The 16,182-nt window shown below is 44.6% G+C and overlaps 1 protein-coding gene across 1 annotated transcript in view; it reads left to right on the forward strand.

The window, feature by feature from the left end:
• Window positions 1-16,182, forward strand: part of CDH1 (cadherin 1) — an 81,145-nt gene that overhangs the window by 53,065 nt on the left and 11,898 nt on the right. Inside the window, exons 4-10 of the mRNA XM_032424310.1 lie at window positions 4,457-4,600; window positions 4,730-4,885; window positions 5,647-5,791; window positions 7,534-7,709; window positions 7,971-8,099; window positions 10,307-10,489; window positions 11,717-11,961. Coding sequence (XP_032280201.1) covers window positions 4,457-4,600; window positions 4,730-4,885; window positions 5,647-5,791; window positions 7,534-7,709; window positions 7,971-8,099; window positions 10,307-10,489; window positions 11,717-11,961 — 1,178 coding nt within the window. The remainder of the gene's footprint in view (window positions 1-4,456; window positions 4,601-4,729; window positions 4,886-5,646; window positions 5,792-7,533; window positions 7,710-7,970; window positions 8,100-10,306; window positions 10,490-11,716; window positions 11,962-16,182) is intronic.

A 16,182-nucleotide genomic window follows, 5' to 3' on the forward strand; every position in this document is an offset into this window, starting at 1 on the left:
TTTTTCCGCCCAAAAATTGTTGAGTTGCAGGAACTTAATAGCCCTGATAGATCTATTCTTTTCCCCCTGGTGTAATTGGATAGACCAGAAAAATGAAGAACGTAGTAGAAGTGTGTTAACATAACTTCCTGACTCAAGTCTCTGACTGATTCCATCGTTCATGTAAGTTCAGCATGATGAGTTCTTGCTGGACAATTGTGTGTGGAAGGCTCTTATGACCAAAAGACAAGATTTGAGCTTGGTTTTTCAAACTTTTCCTCCCTACTTCTGCCAATTTTGCCTCTGCCTTCATTTTTGTTGTATCATGATTAAGTTTAAACACATAGTATAGACATAGTATAGAAAACTGTGAATGACAGTGGTTTATGCAAAAGAGTATTTCTCTGTCAAGTTAAAGATACTCAAGGGTAAGTTGTAGCTAGTATGGAGAACCCACAGTCATTAGGAGCCCAGGTTACTCCTTTCCTTTCTATTCTGCTATCCTCAGCACATGGCTTCCATCCTCAAGGGTACCTCATGATCCCAAATGGCTGCTGGAGTTCTAGTCATCAAATCTTCATTCTAGATGATAAGGAGAAAGAGAGAAAGCACAAAAATGCATCACTCAGTTGTATGCCTGCCTTTTTAAAGAAGCCTTTGTGGAATTCTTTTCAAAAAAATTTAATCTTTACACGCAACATGTGGCTTGAATTTAGAACCCTGGGATCTAGAGTCACATGCTCTTGTAACTGAGCCAGCCAGGCACCCCCTTTGTGGAATTCTTTTTTTTTTTTTTTTTATTTTATTCATTTATTTGACAGATAGCAAGAGAGCACACACAGGGAGCGGCAGGCAGAGGGAGAGGGAGAAGCAGACTCCTCGTGGAGCAGGGAGCCTGATGCGGGGCTCGATCTCAGGACCCTGGGATCATGACCCGAGCTGAAGGCAGTTGCTTAGCTGACTGAGCCACCCAGGCGCCCCCACCCCCACCCCCACCCCCCTTTTGGAATTCTTAAGCAAATAATGCTTGTATCTCACTGGTTGGAACTTGATGTCATGGCCATACCTACTTATGAGTGCAGTATAGAAAATGTACTCTTTTACTTGAACACTGCTGGATACAAAACTGATATATATGGAGAGAGACAGATACAGTTACTTTTTTTTTTTTTTTTTAATTTTTAAATAAGAAAGGAAGAATGGATACATTGCCATAGCTGGTTTGAGGTTCACTTTGGTTTGTTTCTGGTTCAAGAGACCCTGTGGGCCCTGCCTTAGGAGAAAGGTGATGGGGGGCCTGGCTGGCTCAGTCGGAGCATGCAACTCTTAATCTTGGGGTTATAAATTCAAATGCCATGTTGGGTGTAGAAATTACTTTAAAATCTTAAGAAAAAGAGAGAGAAAGTGTGACAATCCCACTTCTCCTTTAATTCATATAAAAATAGATCTTATGTGTATCAAAATATCATGCTATGCACCGTGTGTGTGTGTGTGTGTGTGTAATGTATACACACACACACACAATTTTTATTTGTCAGTTATACTTTTAACTTTCCAGTGTTTAATCTTTGGGTAGATTTTCTCAGCCTGGTATCATTTTTTTCTGAGGGATGAATACCGTGCTCGGTATGTTTAGGCATGGTTCCCTTTGACATCACGTAAAGATATTAATGTTCTCTTAGCAGTGTTCATAATTTCTTTATTACTGTTCTCTGAAAATATTCTGCAATTCTGATGTCAGCAAGATGTGCTCTTTGTCTTCCTCTTCAATGTGGCAAGTGAATCTGGATTCGTTCACTGATGCTGTTCACTCACCATGGCTGTGCAAGGTGGTCCTATTTAATAGGCTTAGGGTACATTTGCGGACAGTCATTTGAAGACTTCGTTCCTGTGCTGTATCTAATCCCAAACTCACCTCCATTAGCTTGATGTTTGCCAACCTGTCTAAGCATCATCATTACCATTTTTTGAGCATTTATATGTTTCAGGCACTATTCTAAGTGCTTTATTTGCAATACTAGTATCTCATTTAATCCTTCCAATATTATTGCCATTTTAAAATCATAGGGAACTGGGACAGAGAAAAATAATCTCCCCAAGAGGAGGAAGTGCCATAGTGAGGATTCACAGCTAGACAACCGGTTCTGCAGCTTGCCCTTGGCTCATGAGGGACCAGTTTTCTAGAATATTAATAATCCAGTGATGCAGAGAGAGAGTGTGTGTGTATGTGTGTGTGTGTGTGTAACCAATATGCAGGAATACAATACTGGGAAGGATTCTGTAATGATACCTTGTCTTATGTCCATCTTGTGCATTTTTTATAATTTATATTACATATTTATTAAGGCAAGGAACTATATAGAAAAAAACATTTGTTCTGCTTAAGGCATACTTGGGAATAAACCATTGTACAAATTATTGCACATCTGAAACCACAATGCATGACAGACGGTCTGCATAAAAATGTTAAAGAAGCAAACCAGGTGTATTTACCTGACTTAGGTCTTAAATGTAGATTGGAAGACAAAAATAGATTTTCCTTGTCAAAGTATGAAGCAGTTTGAGAACTTTGGCTTCCGCATTTGGTACCTTTAGAACCAAGACTCACCAAGCACCATCGTTTAGGTTATTAAAAACCCATTTCCTGTACCTGAATTTCTTCCTCTTCTTCTAATATCATAATAATGGGTTTTAGAAGGCAAAGAGAATAAAAGGTGATCTTTATACTTATATTGCATTGAAACACAGTTCAAGGGAATTCTGGTCTTCCCCACCCCCCAACTCATGGCTCTAATTTATACCCTGATAGCCACACCTTCCAGTCACCCCCTTGGTATTTTGTAAGTCCAGGAATATTCAAGTTGGATTTAGCATTGGAATGACAGAAGATCCAGTCACAGACCCCATGGGTTCTTTGATTTGTCTTCTGGTGTCCTTGTGTCTCCTGATCATCCATTCACAAGTTGGGTTGTTGGGAACTTGACCATGATTATAGTGCTTTCCGGCTGGGTTCCTCCCCTCACCGCTCCCCCCCCCCGGGGGGGGCAGTTGGGGAGACAGTGTGAAAGGTAAAAAATAAAATAAAATGAACACTGAATTCTCTTCTGTCAGGGTGGGTCATATCCATTGTTTTGGGCTTTAAAAGTGTCTCTTCATGTGTAAGGCGAGGTGGTCCGACCTGGAGAAGGCCCGGTGGCACTTCTGGCACTGGAGGGGGTGCGGTGCCCGGTGTGTTTTGCCCTAGTGCCTGGTCAGTTGGTCGGAGCAGGTGCATTTCCATCCATAGCCGTCCCAGTCACAGTGGTAGGGCTTCTCACCTGTGTGGGTTCGCAGTTGTACCTTGAGGTGAGGACTCTTCGTGTAGGTTTTGCTGCAGCCCACATAATCACAAGTGTTTGTGGCTGTCCTTTTCCAGGGCCACGACCTTCTCCCCCTCTTTGGTTTGGCATGCAGGAACCAGGGGGCATGAGCTCTTAGTAATGGAGTGGTGGGACCTGTGGCTGCATCTGATCTGGCCAAGAGGATGGGTAGTTGGCCCCGGGGGGGCGGGCGGGGGGGGGGGGGTGTAGGACCTGCTGGTCTCTGCTCCTCTGGCAACCAGGGTCGGTATAGTCCTGCAGGGGAGCTGCCGCCCCAGGGGGAAGTCGTGAGCCTGGCCGCATTTTAGGCATTTTGAATCAAATCTGAAAAGCCAGGAAATAGTGCTTGAATCACCTTTGGCAAGCAGTGATCAGTGATTATGTGGGGAGTTGGGGATAGAACTGTCCTCTAGAACCTTCATGTATTACCACTAATCACTTTAAAGCACTTAAACAATTTGGAGGGTATTTTTCTTCCATCTTCCACTATCTTATTTCCCTGTGTGTGCATAAAGTTATCTTTATCACACATGAAAACCGTTCGATACAAATCTCAAAGGGTGTTTTTGGTCCCCATCCCAACAGCCTCTATTAGAACAAATGGAAACCAAACAGATAAAATGACACAATGAGATTAAAGAATTTGTATTGATCACAAAGTAGTTCTTAGTACCAATTCCTAAAGCTTAACTCATCTTGGTTGAGAGCTCCACTTCGGGGACCTAAGCCCCTAGGAAAAACATAAAAGAAAATTGAAACGCTTGCATATCCTGTTGTTGAATAAGCTCATATTAAATTATCAGGGTGTAATGTTCTATTAAAATTGACAGGTATAATATATTTAGGCTTGAAATAATTTGCAAAATAATATTTAACCCTCAAATGTATAATTGTGCATACATAATGATTACTTGAACTCTGGACATTAGAAGGATCAGAAGGGAACACCGTCTTCATTATATGGCAGAGAAGTTCATTGGGTTGTGTTTTGTTATTAAATTAAAACCATTGCCTGGCCCCAAGAAGGCTGGAGATGCTGGCTGTTTAGGTGGGACTGTTTGGCCTGTATTATCTATCCTGAATTATCTGATTTTGTTCTTTATCTCCTTTCCTTTTAGGATGCTCTCTCTGAAACCCAGACAGAAGTTCTCACGTTTCCCAACTCCCAGCATGGTCTCAGAAGACAGAAGAGAGACTGGGTTATCCCTCCTATCAGCTGCCCAGAAAATGAGAAAGGCCCATTTCCTAAAAATCTGGTTCAGGTAGAGAAGGAAGTTTTCTATTTCTCCGGGAGCAGTTTGGCAGAGAAGGACCTAGACCAAAAAAGGGGGGAAAGCCCCAATGTCAGGATCCTTCCTTGATAATTCTATTTGTTTCTGTGTGGTCTCCAGATCAAATCTAACAGAGACAAAGAAATCAAGGTTTTCTACAGCATCACTGGCCAAGGAGCTGACACACCTCCTGTTGGTGTGTTTGTTATTGAAAGAGAAACAGGATGGCTGAAGGTGACAGAGCCTCTGGATAGAGAACAAATTGCCAAGTACATTGTGAGTATCTCTCAGAAGCATGCTAATAGGGGGTTATCTCCTTCCAAAATTTTTTGGTCAACCCATGTTGGATCCCTAGATCAGATGCTCTGGACATGTGAGGCTCAATTGGATACCTCTACACCTGTTGACAAGGGCAGATGACAGGAGAGTCTGGAAAAATGGGGGAGGGGTGTTGATTTTTTTTCCCATTGGGAATAAAGAAAGGAGAAACCTTAGGATCATACATGAGTTTAGACCCAAGATGACAACTTACTCTTGGGGCTGAAAGTCCCTGACCCAAAGGAAGAGGCCATTTATGATGATGGGGAGCAAAAGCCATTCCTGGGCCTTGGTAGCAGTGTGAGCTTGCAGAGCTGGGGCGCGCGGGGGGTAATGCATTGAGGCCAATGCAAAAAAATCTGGGAGAGACACTCGACTAGAACAGCCAGAGGAAATTTTACCCTGCTGGGAATAAGAATGTTTTAGGCCTCTGCTCTTGTCTCTTAGGCCTGGCTCCCCAGCCCTCCTGTGGGAAACGGGAGCTCTGACCTGGTGGGTGTGTTCTGCAACCCATGAGTCTTTGCATATCATGACCTCAACCAGTGTCATGACCCCTGAAGCAGCAGCACATGTGTGAGAAAAGTTCTCTGCGGGGGGTGTCCATCCTTGGGTCTTGGAGAGTGGGAGGGAGTGGAGGCCAGCTGGAGTTCTAGTCACATGACTTCTCGCATTTCTTCCTCCTTGTTGGGGCCCAAGTAACCCTCACTTGGCTGTTACAGCTCTACTCTCACGCCGTGTCTTCTAATGGGAATGCAGTGGAAGACCCAATGGAGATCGTGATCACGGTGACGGATCAGAATGACAACAAGCCCGAGTTCACCCAGCAGGTCTTCGAAGGATCTGTCATGGAAGGTGCTCTTCCAGGTATGGCCAGTCTCGAGGAGCTGACACCCAGAAGGACACTTAGATTCTTTGGACCTCAAAGTGTTGGGGCTTGTGTTTGGGGTCAGGTCCTTCGTAGGAACAGAACTTCTTTGGAAGCCAATGAGAGAGAGAGAGTGTAAAACATCCATTCTACAGAAATGTGTATTATAAAATAGGAGTCCTGGAATCAAGCCCCGCGTCAGGCTTCCTGCTCAGCGGGGAGCCTACTTCTCCCTCTCCCTCTGCTGCTCCCCCTGCTTGTGCTCTCTTCTCGCTCTGTCAGATAAATAAGTAATAAATAAGTAAAGTAAATCAATAAATAATCTTTAAAAAAAAAAAAGCAGTTTAAGAGGGGTGCCTGGGTGGCTCAGTCAGTAGAGCATGTGACTCTTGATATTGGGGCTGTGGGTTTAAGCCCCACATTGGGCATAGAGCTCACCACCACCACGCCCCCACCTCCCAAAAAGGAGCAGTTTAAGAACCTTCCCTGATTAAGAAACAGATCTTTGCCATTCCTGAACACATTCTTTTTTCTTCCCTGTAAATGTAGCCACTGCCCTGACTTCGGCAATCATTCCTTGCTTTCCTTTATCTTGTTCATCATGTGTATATTTACCCCTCAGTAATATCCGGTCTTTTTGCATGTTTTCAAACTTTGTATTCGTGGAATCACACTTAACATGTATTTCTGTGGTGTGCTTCTCTCATTCAGCTTTATGTACATAATGTTCTTCATGTTGGTGCCCATAGCAGCCCAAGGTCATCCATTCATTCTCATTGCTGCATCATATTCAATATTTTTATATTTATATAAAGCACTTTATTCCTCTGTTGATGGAAAATGAGTTTGTTTCAGTTTCTTCTTATTAGAAGTAGTGTTCTCAGAACATTTTTTAATATATTACCTGATGCGTACACAGAAGGCTTTCTCTAGGGTGTATATCCATAAGAGCAGCTGGCTCAGTTATATAGGGTATGTTCCTGTTCAGTGTGACTACATGGTGACAGACTGTTTTCCAAAGTGGTTGAACCACTTAATGCTCCCACCAGGAATCGATATCCTAGAATTGTTAAGACGTTTTAGCTTTGTTGACTGTGCAGTTGTATGTCCGTACAATTTTAAATGGCCTTTCCCTGATTTGTTAGTGGGCTAATAAACATTTTCTATGTTTGTTGGCTATCTGGGTTTCTTCTTTATGACTTGTCTCTCCAAGTCCTTTGCTCCTTTTTCCCTTGGGCTATTTGTCCTTTTCCCGTGGAGCCGTAGGAATTGTGTCGATGTTGTGGGCACTGGTCCTTTGACAGTCACAGGTGCTGTAAGTATTCTCTGCCACCTTGAAGGCTGTGATCGCAAATGACCATTCTCTGTGATGAAGCTGTGCCTGAGAAGCCAGTTGTGAATATTGGTGGGATTTTTTTCCTCTTTTCCACCTCATTCACTCAGGGTGGGAGACAAGGCACAGTGTTTTAGTTTATTTATTCTCCATCCTCCTCAGCTCCAGCCACCATCCAAAATTGTTGGAAAAGCCAAGTCCTTGGAACACTGCTCATGGGGTGGAATGCTTTCTTCCTCCCCTACCATTTTGGTAAAAATTTTGGGAATTAGAGAATGGAGGAGCCATAACATGGTACCATTTCCCGGGGCTCCTTCTTTAACACTCTGGACAGAATTGATCTGAGCCGTGTTGACCAGAATCCAAAGTGCAGCTTAACTGAATCTCTCCCTCCCTCGGTGCTTGCAGGCACCTCCGTGATGCAGGTAACAGCCACAGATGCGGACGACGATGAGAACACCTACAACGCTGCCATTGCTTACCGCATCGTCACCCAAGACCCCCTCCTGCCTAACAGCATGATGTTCACTATCAACAAGGACACAGGAGTCATCAGCGTGCTCACCACCGGGCTGGACCGGGAGGTCAGGGGTGAAGAGGGTCTTGAGGGGGTTGAGGGCAAATATACATCAGCTAAATCACATGGACAATGTAAAACTCTGCGGAGGTCAGTTGCCACTTACTATGTTTATGGTCTGAGCTTTGCGTCTAAACAGCTCTCTAGAGGTTTTGTACCTAGAAAGCAGGCTGGCATTGAAGCAAATGATCAAGTAAACTGTTTCCATGTTCTGGGCTGGGCTTGATGTGGCTGTTGGTCCTGACTCAAATGTGTTTGATCTCTGCAGAGTATTCCCACGTACACCCTGGTGGTTGAGGCTGCTGACTTGCAAGGTGAAGGCTTGAGTACAACCGCAACAGCTGTGATCACAGTCACTGACATCAACGATAACCCCCCCATCTTCGAACCCACCACGGTAACTCTGCAACCCCCTGGGCGGTTTCCAAAGAAAGGGCCTCCGTTGTTGTGCAACTGCTCATGGGTGAACGCTTTGAAAACTTGCCCCATACTAGTGAGCTTTAAGAAGCAAGCCAGTTGGGGTGGCAATCTTCTCTGTCCTCCTCAGCGCAGGCCTGCTGAGACAGGTTTGCAGAGTTGCAAATGGCACCTGTGGGCGCCTGGCGGGCTCAGTCCGTGGAGCATGCGCCTCTTGATCTTGGGGTTGTGAGTTCAAGCCCCATGTTGGGTGCAGAGATGAGTGGGGTTTTTTTGTTTTTGTTTTTTTTAAGGCACCTTTTGAACTCATGTCCTCATGTTCTACATCTTGGTAGCAAATCTTACCAGGTTTTGTTTATTCACTGAACAAATACTTTCTAAGTTTGTAACACAGGAATTGCGTTATACACTGGGGATATTATCACAATAAGACAAAGATTCTGTTCTCAGTGGAGTTGATAGTCTAGCTAGGGAGATGTTCGATAACCTGTACAAATTATTGTGTACAATTACATTAAATGAAGATGAGGAGAAGGTATTAAAAGCCACACGAAAGAACTCTAAATCTTAATATGTTAGTTAGAAATAAGCTCAGTGGTTAGTAACAGAGATTTCACTCCTGTGCCTTAAACAAATAGGGTAAACTTTCTCTTGTGTCACAAAAAACCTAGAGCTAGAGTATCTACACTGTTAATGGAACCTCCTTAGTCTTGCTGTCCCACCATCACTGGTGCATGGCTTCTATCCTCAGTGGCCCCTTATGGCCCCAGATGGCTGCCAGAGCTCCAGCTATTTCTCTGCTTCATTCAGGAAGGATGCAAGGGCATGGGGAGCAAAAGGCATTGCTGCTAAGTCAAGGCCTCTTACTTCTGTGCAGACCCATCCCACAAGTTTCCTTAACCTCTTATTAGCAACTGCTGTCTTAGAGGATGACTGGAAATAAAATATTTTGTTTGGACACATTGTTGCCCCCAACAATATAGTTCGTGAAGAAGGGGTGAGTAGTTATTTACGAGGCAATTAGCCGTGTCTGCCACCCTGACACAGGTATTGTGAGTACAAGAAGGCTTCACAAAGCCCGTAACATTTATAGTAAGATGTGAAAGGCCTTGTCTGAGGAAAGCATCAGCATTCTAGAGACCAGTAGAAAGCCTGGGCTTTGGGTGAACGCGCTGATCTCTGCATATAGACTTCTTCCAGCCTGCTCCTCTAGCCCAGCCATTCCTGCCACAGACCAGCTGCCCCCACAGCCCATGGCCTTCTATCCTGCCCATTTTTTTGCCTAATGGGCTTCTGTGCAATTCGTAGTTTTTCTATAAACTGACCCTTGTATTAGTAGAGCCTTTAGGAGATTTTTGTTCGAAACCAAGGACCTCCCTTCAGCTCAGAACAGGTTTTTCCCTCTATTCCAACCCAAAGTTTTACGTACCTTTCTAGTTTACTCAATAAATTTGTGGATGGCTTTACCTCCTTCAGTATTCTACATTCTTAGTCCTCTGTTCGCTTTACGTCTCAAGAAATGGTGAAATGTACATCAGTCTAATAAAATATGAAATAACCATGATAAAAAAATAAGACTTGAAAGGAGGTTGTCAAATGTGGGACAGGGGACAGTGGAAGAGTGTTCTAGGCAGAGGGATCACCATATGCAAAATGCCCTGAATCAATAAAAAGTTTTCAAGAACTGAAAAACAGTCTGTGTAGTGAAGCAAAGGAGATTGGGTCCTACAGGACCTTGTAGATGGAGGTAAGAATTTTAGAATTTATCCTGAGTGCAAGGGGATGTCATCAGGTTTTAAGCAGAGGACTATACTGACCAGACTTTTGTTTTATGAAAATCATTGGTACCACTGGGAATGATGGAAGAGGAGGGGAGTAGTAGATAAGCCACAGTGTCTTGAGTTTGATTAAGATCACAGTCAGCAACTGGCCCAGAGTGTGCTGAGGGGCCCAGGTAGCCAGGTCCTTAAAAAGCCAGCTCAGGTAGTCTTGAAGGATGATGCACCTTGAGTAGTGTTGGCTCCTCCCCCAACAGGAAATAGGGACTCCACTGGTGGAATGGGTACTTCTTCCAAGACTCTCCTTGAATCTTGGACTCAGAAAGGATTTCTTTAGCCTTCACGGACCTGGCTCATCTATTAGGTGTCAGGATGTCATAAGTGACCCATCTTCTCCTTTGCTCTGTAGTACCAGGGGCGGGTGCCTGAGAACAAGGCTAACGTTGAAATCGCCGTACTCAAAGTGACTGATGACGATGTTCCCAATACCCCAGCATGGCAGGCCGTGTACACCATATTGAACAATAACAATGAGCAATTTGTCGTCACCACAGACCCAGTAACCAACTACGGCATTTTGAAAACAGCTAAGGTTTGTATGGTGCCTGGCAAGATGCAGAAACCGACAGCTAGCTGCCCACTCCCTTGTCCCTTGATGTCTTCTAAGAAGTAGATTAGCATGGCATTGGTGGGCTAGGGGTGGGCAGCTTTCCCAGGTTCTGGTGGGCCATTTGGGGTTTGCAGCAACTCTTCAGGCACATGTGAGAAGCTCCTACGCAGCCTCTTGAAATTGAGGAGAAAGTACCATCTGTTTTAAAAGGCTTTCTCCCTGAAACATTTGCCCCATATCCATTTTGCAAATGAGAGGAAAAATGGCTTACTGGTCTCTGCCATTTTGCTGGATTATTTTAGAAGTGGGACAAATGACTTTTTGAAAGATGTCTTGGAAACCTGAAAACTAAGAAGTTGGGTGATTTCTTTGTCAAAGTCAGAGTTAGCGGATCCCTGGATTAGCCCCCAAACTTAGACTTCCTTATTGAGCAAGTGAGCAAAACCATCCATCCTTGCATCACTTACTACATAACCTTATCTCCCACCGAATATTGGATGTCAACATTTTCTATGCTACCAACAAAAGAAAGAAGCCAGTAAAATGAGCCCCTACTGTACACAAAGTCCCTCATAAAAGTTTCCAGTTCATTCCTTACAGCAACTCTATGAAGCAGTTCCTTTTCCTATGTATTTGGGTGTGGAAACAGACCCAGAAGTTAATTTGCCTGGACCACACAGCTAGGAAATGGCTCACCTGGGCTTTGACCTTGTTGTTGGCTGATTCTGAACTTCATGTTGTCACTAAACTTGATTGAGATCAGTGAGGTCAGAAGCAGGGTCTTCTGTCCATCTGCTGTCACATGGACAACACGTCCCATAGGATATCAACATTCTTACTGGTCTTGGATAATAAATGACTTAAGGTACTAGTGTTTGTTCACTGGGTTTTGCTGTTTGAGGCTTCACATATGTAGTTCATTTTTATTCTTCTGCTAGGGTTCTCGTCTTGAATATGGTTGCATGTTAGCTTTTGAAAAACATCCACAGCCAGGCCCCACCCTCAGAGATTATTGTTTGCTGGGTTAGGGTGCAGGCCTTCATTTTCTTCAGAACTTCTCAAGTTATTTCTTCCTAACACAGCTAGATTGGAGAACCATGAAGATATTGCTGATCAATAGCAATAGTTAAGGATGTAATCTTTTTTTTTTTTTTTTTTTTTACACTAACATAAAATATATTTTTAACTCCTTTCTTTTTTGCTCCTTAGGGCTTGGATTTCGAGGCCAAGCAGCAGTATATTCTGTACGTGACCGTGGTGAATGTAGCCCCGTTTGAGGTCATTCTCTCCACCTCCACAGCCACCGTCACTGTGGACGTGGAGGATGTGAATGAAGCCCCTGTCTTTGTGCCTTGTCCAAAGACAGTGGAAATACCTGAAGACTTTGGCGTGGGCCTGGAAATCACATCCTACACTGCCACGGATCCAGATAGTTTTATGGAACAGAGGATAACGTAAGTATGAGGATTTTTCAACAGACTTGCAGCAGCTAGGGGTGTGTGTGTGTGTGTGTGTGTGTGTGTGTGTGTGTGTGTGTAAAATATTTAGTTCATAGCGTTTTATCATTGTCTGTGCAAGACCCTTCTCTTGTTTGGCTCCCCTCCCACATTCCCCACATCTTTTCCATTTCTTCTGTAGCCAGCCATTCTATATTTACTGTGCTTTCCTCTCTTCAAGTTCATGCAGTGAGGCAGGAATGTGGTTTTAATTGACATACATGGTGTGTTATAAGTAGCTCACTATTTTCTCTCCTTTTAAACTGGAAGGTGCCTTTATAGTCTAAATCATACCCACACATGTCGAAAACACATGGGCAAACCAACAGGAACACCCCGCGACCATGTATGACAAATAATGTCCTTCATCTTTTGAGGGCTGGGTTTGACTAGGGAAAAACAAGTAGAGCACAAATCCCAACGTGACGTGCGTGTCTTGTTAGTAATAGTGTGATTTCCAGGGGTAATCGGGCTCGGCCAGTGTGCTCGGCTCGGCCGATGTGCCCGCTTCCTCTTCTCAGAGAGGTTCTGACCTCTTAACATCTACTCTAGAGGAAACTGTAACAGTGAACTATTTAGGGGCACCTGGGTGGCTCAGTCGTTAGGTGTCTGCCTTTGGCTCAGGTCGTGATCCCAGGGTCCTGGGATCGAGCCCCGCATCGGGGTCCCTGCTCTGCAGGAAGCCTGCTTCTCCCTCTCCTGCTCCCCCTGCTTGTGTTCCCTCTCTCGCTCTGTCTCTCTGTGTCAAATAAATAGAATCTTTTAAAATAAATTAAAAAAGCCAGCAGGTACCATCTCTTTAAAAAAAAATAAAAAATAAAAAAATAAAGACACCCTTGAGTCAATTAGAGATATTTGAACATGGATTTGGCATTAAATGACATTAAGTAATTCTTGTTTTTGTAAGATGTTATAAGATATGTGCTAAGGTATTTATTTATTTATTTATTTATTTTTATTTTTTTTTAAAGATTTTTATTTATTTGACAGAGAGAGACACAGCAAGAGGGGGAACACAAGCAGGGGGAGTGGGAGAGGGAGAAGCAGGCTTCCCACGGAGCAGGGAGCCCGATGTGGGGCTCGATCCCAGGACCCTGGGACCATGACCTGAGCCGAAGGCAGACGCTTAACGACTGAGCCACCCAGGCGCCCCTGTGCTAAGGTATTTAGAGGAGAAATTTATTGACATCTGAGATTTGCTTTAAAATAATTTTGGTGACACCTGGGGGCCTCAGTTGTTAAGCTTCTGCCTTCGGCTCAGGTCATGATCCTGGGGTCCTGGAATCGGGCTCCCTGTTCCGCAGGAAGCCTGCTTCTCCCTCTCTCACTCCCCCTGCTTGTGTTCCTTCCCTCTCTTCGCTGTGTCTCTCTCTCTGTGTCAAATAAATAAATAAAATCTTTAAAAGAAAAACTCTAATTTCAGGGGTGCCTGGCTGGCTCAGTTGGTGGAGCATGTCACTCTTGATCTCGGGGTTGTGAGTTTGAAGCCCCACGTTGGGTGTAGAGATTACTTAAAAGTAAAATATTTAAATATATAAACAAAATACTCTCATTTCATACATATATTCAATGTACTGCTCATAATCCGAGGATTCTTCTAAGTGGTCGAAAATAAAAGGGCTAGTAAGGGGAATGTGTGTGTGTGTTCATGTGTTCATTCCAAGTTCCAAAAAGGCTTTATTACATACAGAGGGGAGGGGTTCAGTCCTTCTTGGCTGCAGCTTTTCCTCATGGCTGCCAGGACGTGGCTCAGCTCCTCTGTCTTCCTCTTGGCATAGAGGTGTTTCCCCACCCTTTTCTTGATGAACTTGAGGGTGTGCTTGTCCTTAGAGCCCTTGAGCAGCTCCGTGGCATGCTGCTTGTATGGGGCTTCTCGGGTCCCGTCCTGCACGAACTTGGTGTGCTTGGTGGGGCGCCTGCTGCAGCGGCCGTACCTCGGCTTGCTCATGTTCGTGGTCACCCTGTGGCCCTGCTTGAGGGCCACGGAGACAGTGTTGTGCGGAGCCGTGGCTGCAGACCCTGAGCCGCACCCCACAGTCCAGATGGCAGCAGATCCTACGCACCTGGTGCCCCACTAACCTTTAGTAAGATGTGCTGGTTTTCAGTTTTGTTTCTAAAGATTTATTTATTGGGCGCCTGGGTGGCTCAGTTGGTTAAGCAACTGCCTTCGGCTCAGGTCATGATCCTGGAGTCCCGGGATTGAGTCCCGCATCGGGCTCCCTGCTCAGCAGGGAGTCTGCTTCTCCCTCTGCCCCTCCCCCCCTCATGCTCTCTCTCTCTCTCTCTCTCTCTCTCTCTCTCTCTCTCTCTCTTGCAAATAAATAAAATCTTTTTAAAAAAATAAAGATTTATTTATTTTAGAGAGAAAGCGCAGTGGAGGAGGGGCTGGAGAAAGGGGAGAGAGAATTTCAAGCAGAGAGCCCAAGGTGGGATTTGAACCCACGACCCTGAGATAAAGACCTGAGTTAAGATCAAAAGTCGGATGCTTAACCGACTGAGCCATTCAGGCACCCCTGGTAAGATGTGTTTATAATCAAACTTGAAAAGTTGAGTGGAAAACTGAAGACAGTATTGTAGGGTTTTTGTTCAGTGATGAAGCGTTGGAGTGTATGGTTTCAAGGGTGGGTTGACATCTTAGTTTGCAGTTGTGAAATGGGTAGTTCAGGGCTTCTCTTTGAGGGGCATCTGGGTGGCTCAGTCGGTTAAGTGTCTGCCTTCGGTTCAGGTGATGATCCCAGGGTCCTGGGATCGAGCCCTGCATCAGGCTCTCTGCTCAGCAGGAAGTCTACTTCTCCCTCTGCACTCTCTCTCTCTCTCTCTCTCAAATAAACAAAATCTTTACAAAAAAAGAAAAAAAGCTTCTCTTTGAGCAAGTACAGGGACCAAGTCTTACTAGTGTGTGTTGAAGCCCTTACCCCTGGAATAAAGACCACTCTATGTGGTTCATGGCTTTGCACTTGTAAAGAGGTGAGGATGTACCCACAGGTATCCAAGGCCCTTTCGTCCTTAGGTTATTTGTTTCCTTTTCTGAGTCTTCCATGACCTGGGAGATGACTGGGCACTGTATCTCTGTTTTTCTTTTTCTTTTTAAAGATTTTATATATACAGAGCACATGGTAGTGGGAGGGCAAAGGGAGAGGGAGAGGCAGACTCCCCTCGGGGCAGGGAGCCCAACTCGGGGCTTGATCCCAGGACCCTGAGATCATGACCTGAGCCGCAGGCAGACGCTTAACCAACTGAACCCCACCCAGGTGCCCCATCTCTGTTTTTCATGCCTTTGTTTCCTCGGATTGAATGTTTCTGGTCCTCCTAATAAGGTGTAGCATAACGGGACTTTTTGAGTAAAACTTTTTTCTCCCTCTGTAAGACCGGAAGGAACTTGAGCCTCTCTGGCACCTACCCACAAAGGCCAATAGTACAGCCCACCCTTGGGCCACTGTGTGAACCCAAACCTCATAGTGTTCATGGTGGGGGTGCTGGGTAGCACATTGCCACCGTTTGAGAGCTACTGTACCCCTTGGGGAGCTGGTCTGAAAGAGTCTTGCTTTTAAAAACACATAGGATCATAGTATTCATTGCTTCAGGCAAGAATTGTCCATAGATGTTAAATCTCTTGGATGAAAGTTAGTTGGTGAACAGGATATTGTCACATTTTCTCCCCTCAGGTCATAGATTAATTACCAAGAGAAAAAAGGTACCTTTGCTGTAAAGAGATCTGGTTGCCTGTCCCCTTACCCAAGTGATTGAAGTGAACATCACCATGAAAAGAACAGCTCTCATGTGCCTCCTAATGTGATTGATACACTGAGGACACACGTCACCTCCACACTGTTCTTGCTTCCCCTTCCTTTGCATAACTTGAAACTACTTCAGAGGGAGCGGCGCCGAGGTGCTCAGTCGGTTAAGCGTCTGCCTTCAGCTCAGATCATGATTTCAGGGTCCTGGGATTGAGTCCCGCGTCGGGCTCCCTGCTCAGCGCGGAGTCTGCTTCTCCTTCTCCCTCTGCTTCCCTGCTCCTTTCTCTGTCTCAAATAAATAAAATCTTCCAAAAAAAAAAAAAAATTAAAAAAAAAAAAAACTACTTAGGAGGGAATAATCAGACCAACCCAAATTGAGGGGCTTTCTACAAAACAAGTGAACTGCACTTTACCTTTTTTTTTTTTAAAGATTTATTTACTT

The sequence above is a fragment of the Phoca vitulina genome, unplaced genomic scaffold (genome assembly GCF_004348235.1).
Source record: "Phoca vitulina isolate PV1807 unplaced genomic scaffold, GSC_HSeal_1.0 scaffold30, whole genome shotgun sequence".
Taxonomy (NCBI): Eukaryota; Metazoa; Chordata; class Mammalia; order Carnivora; family Phocidae; genus Phoca; species Phoca vitulina.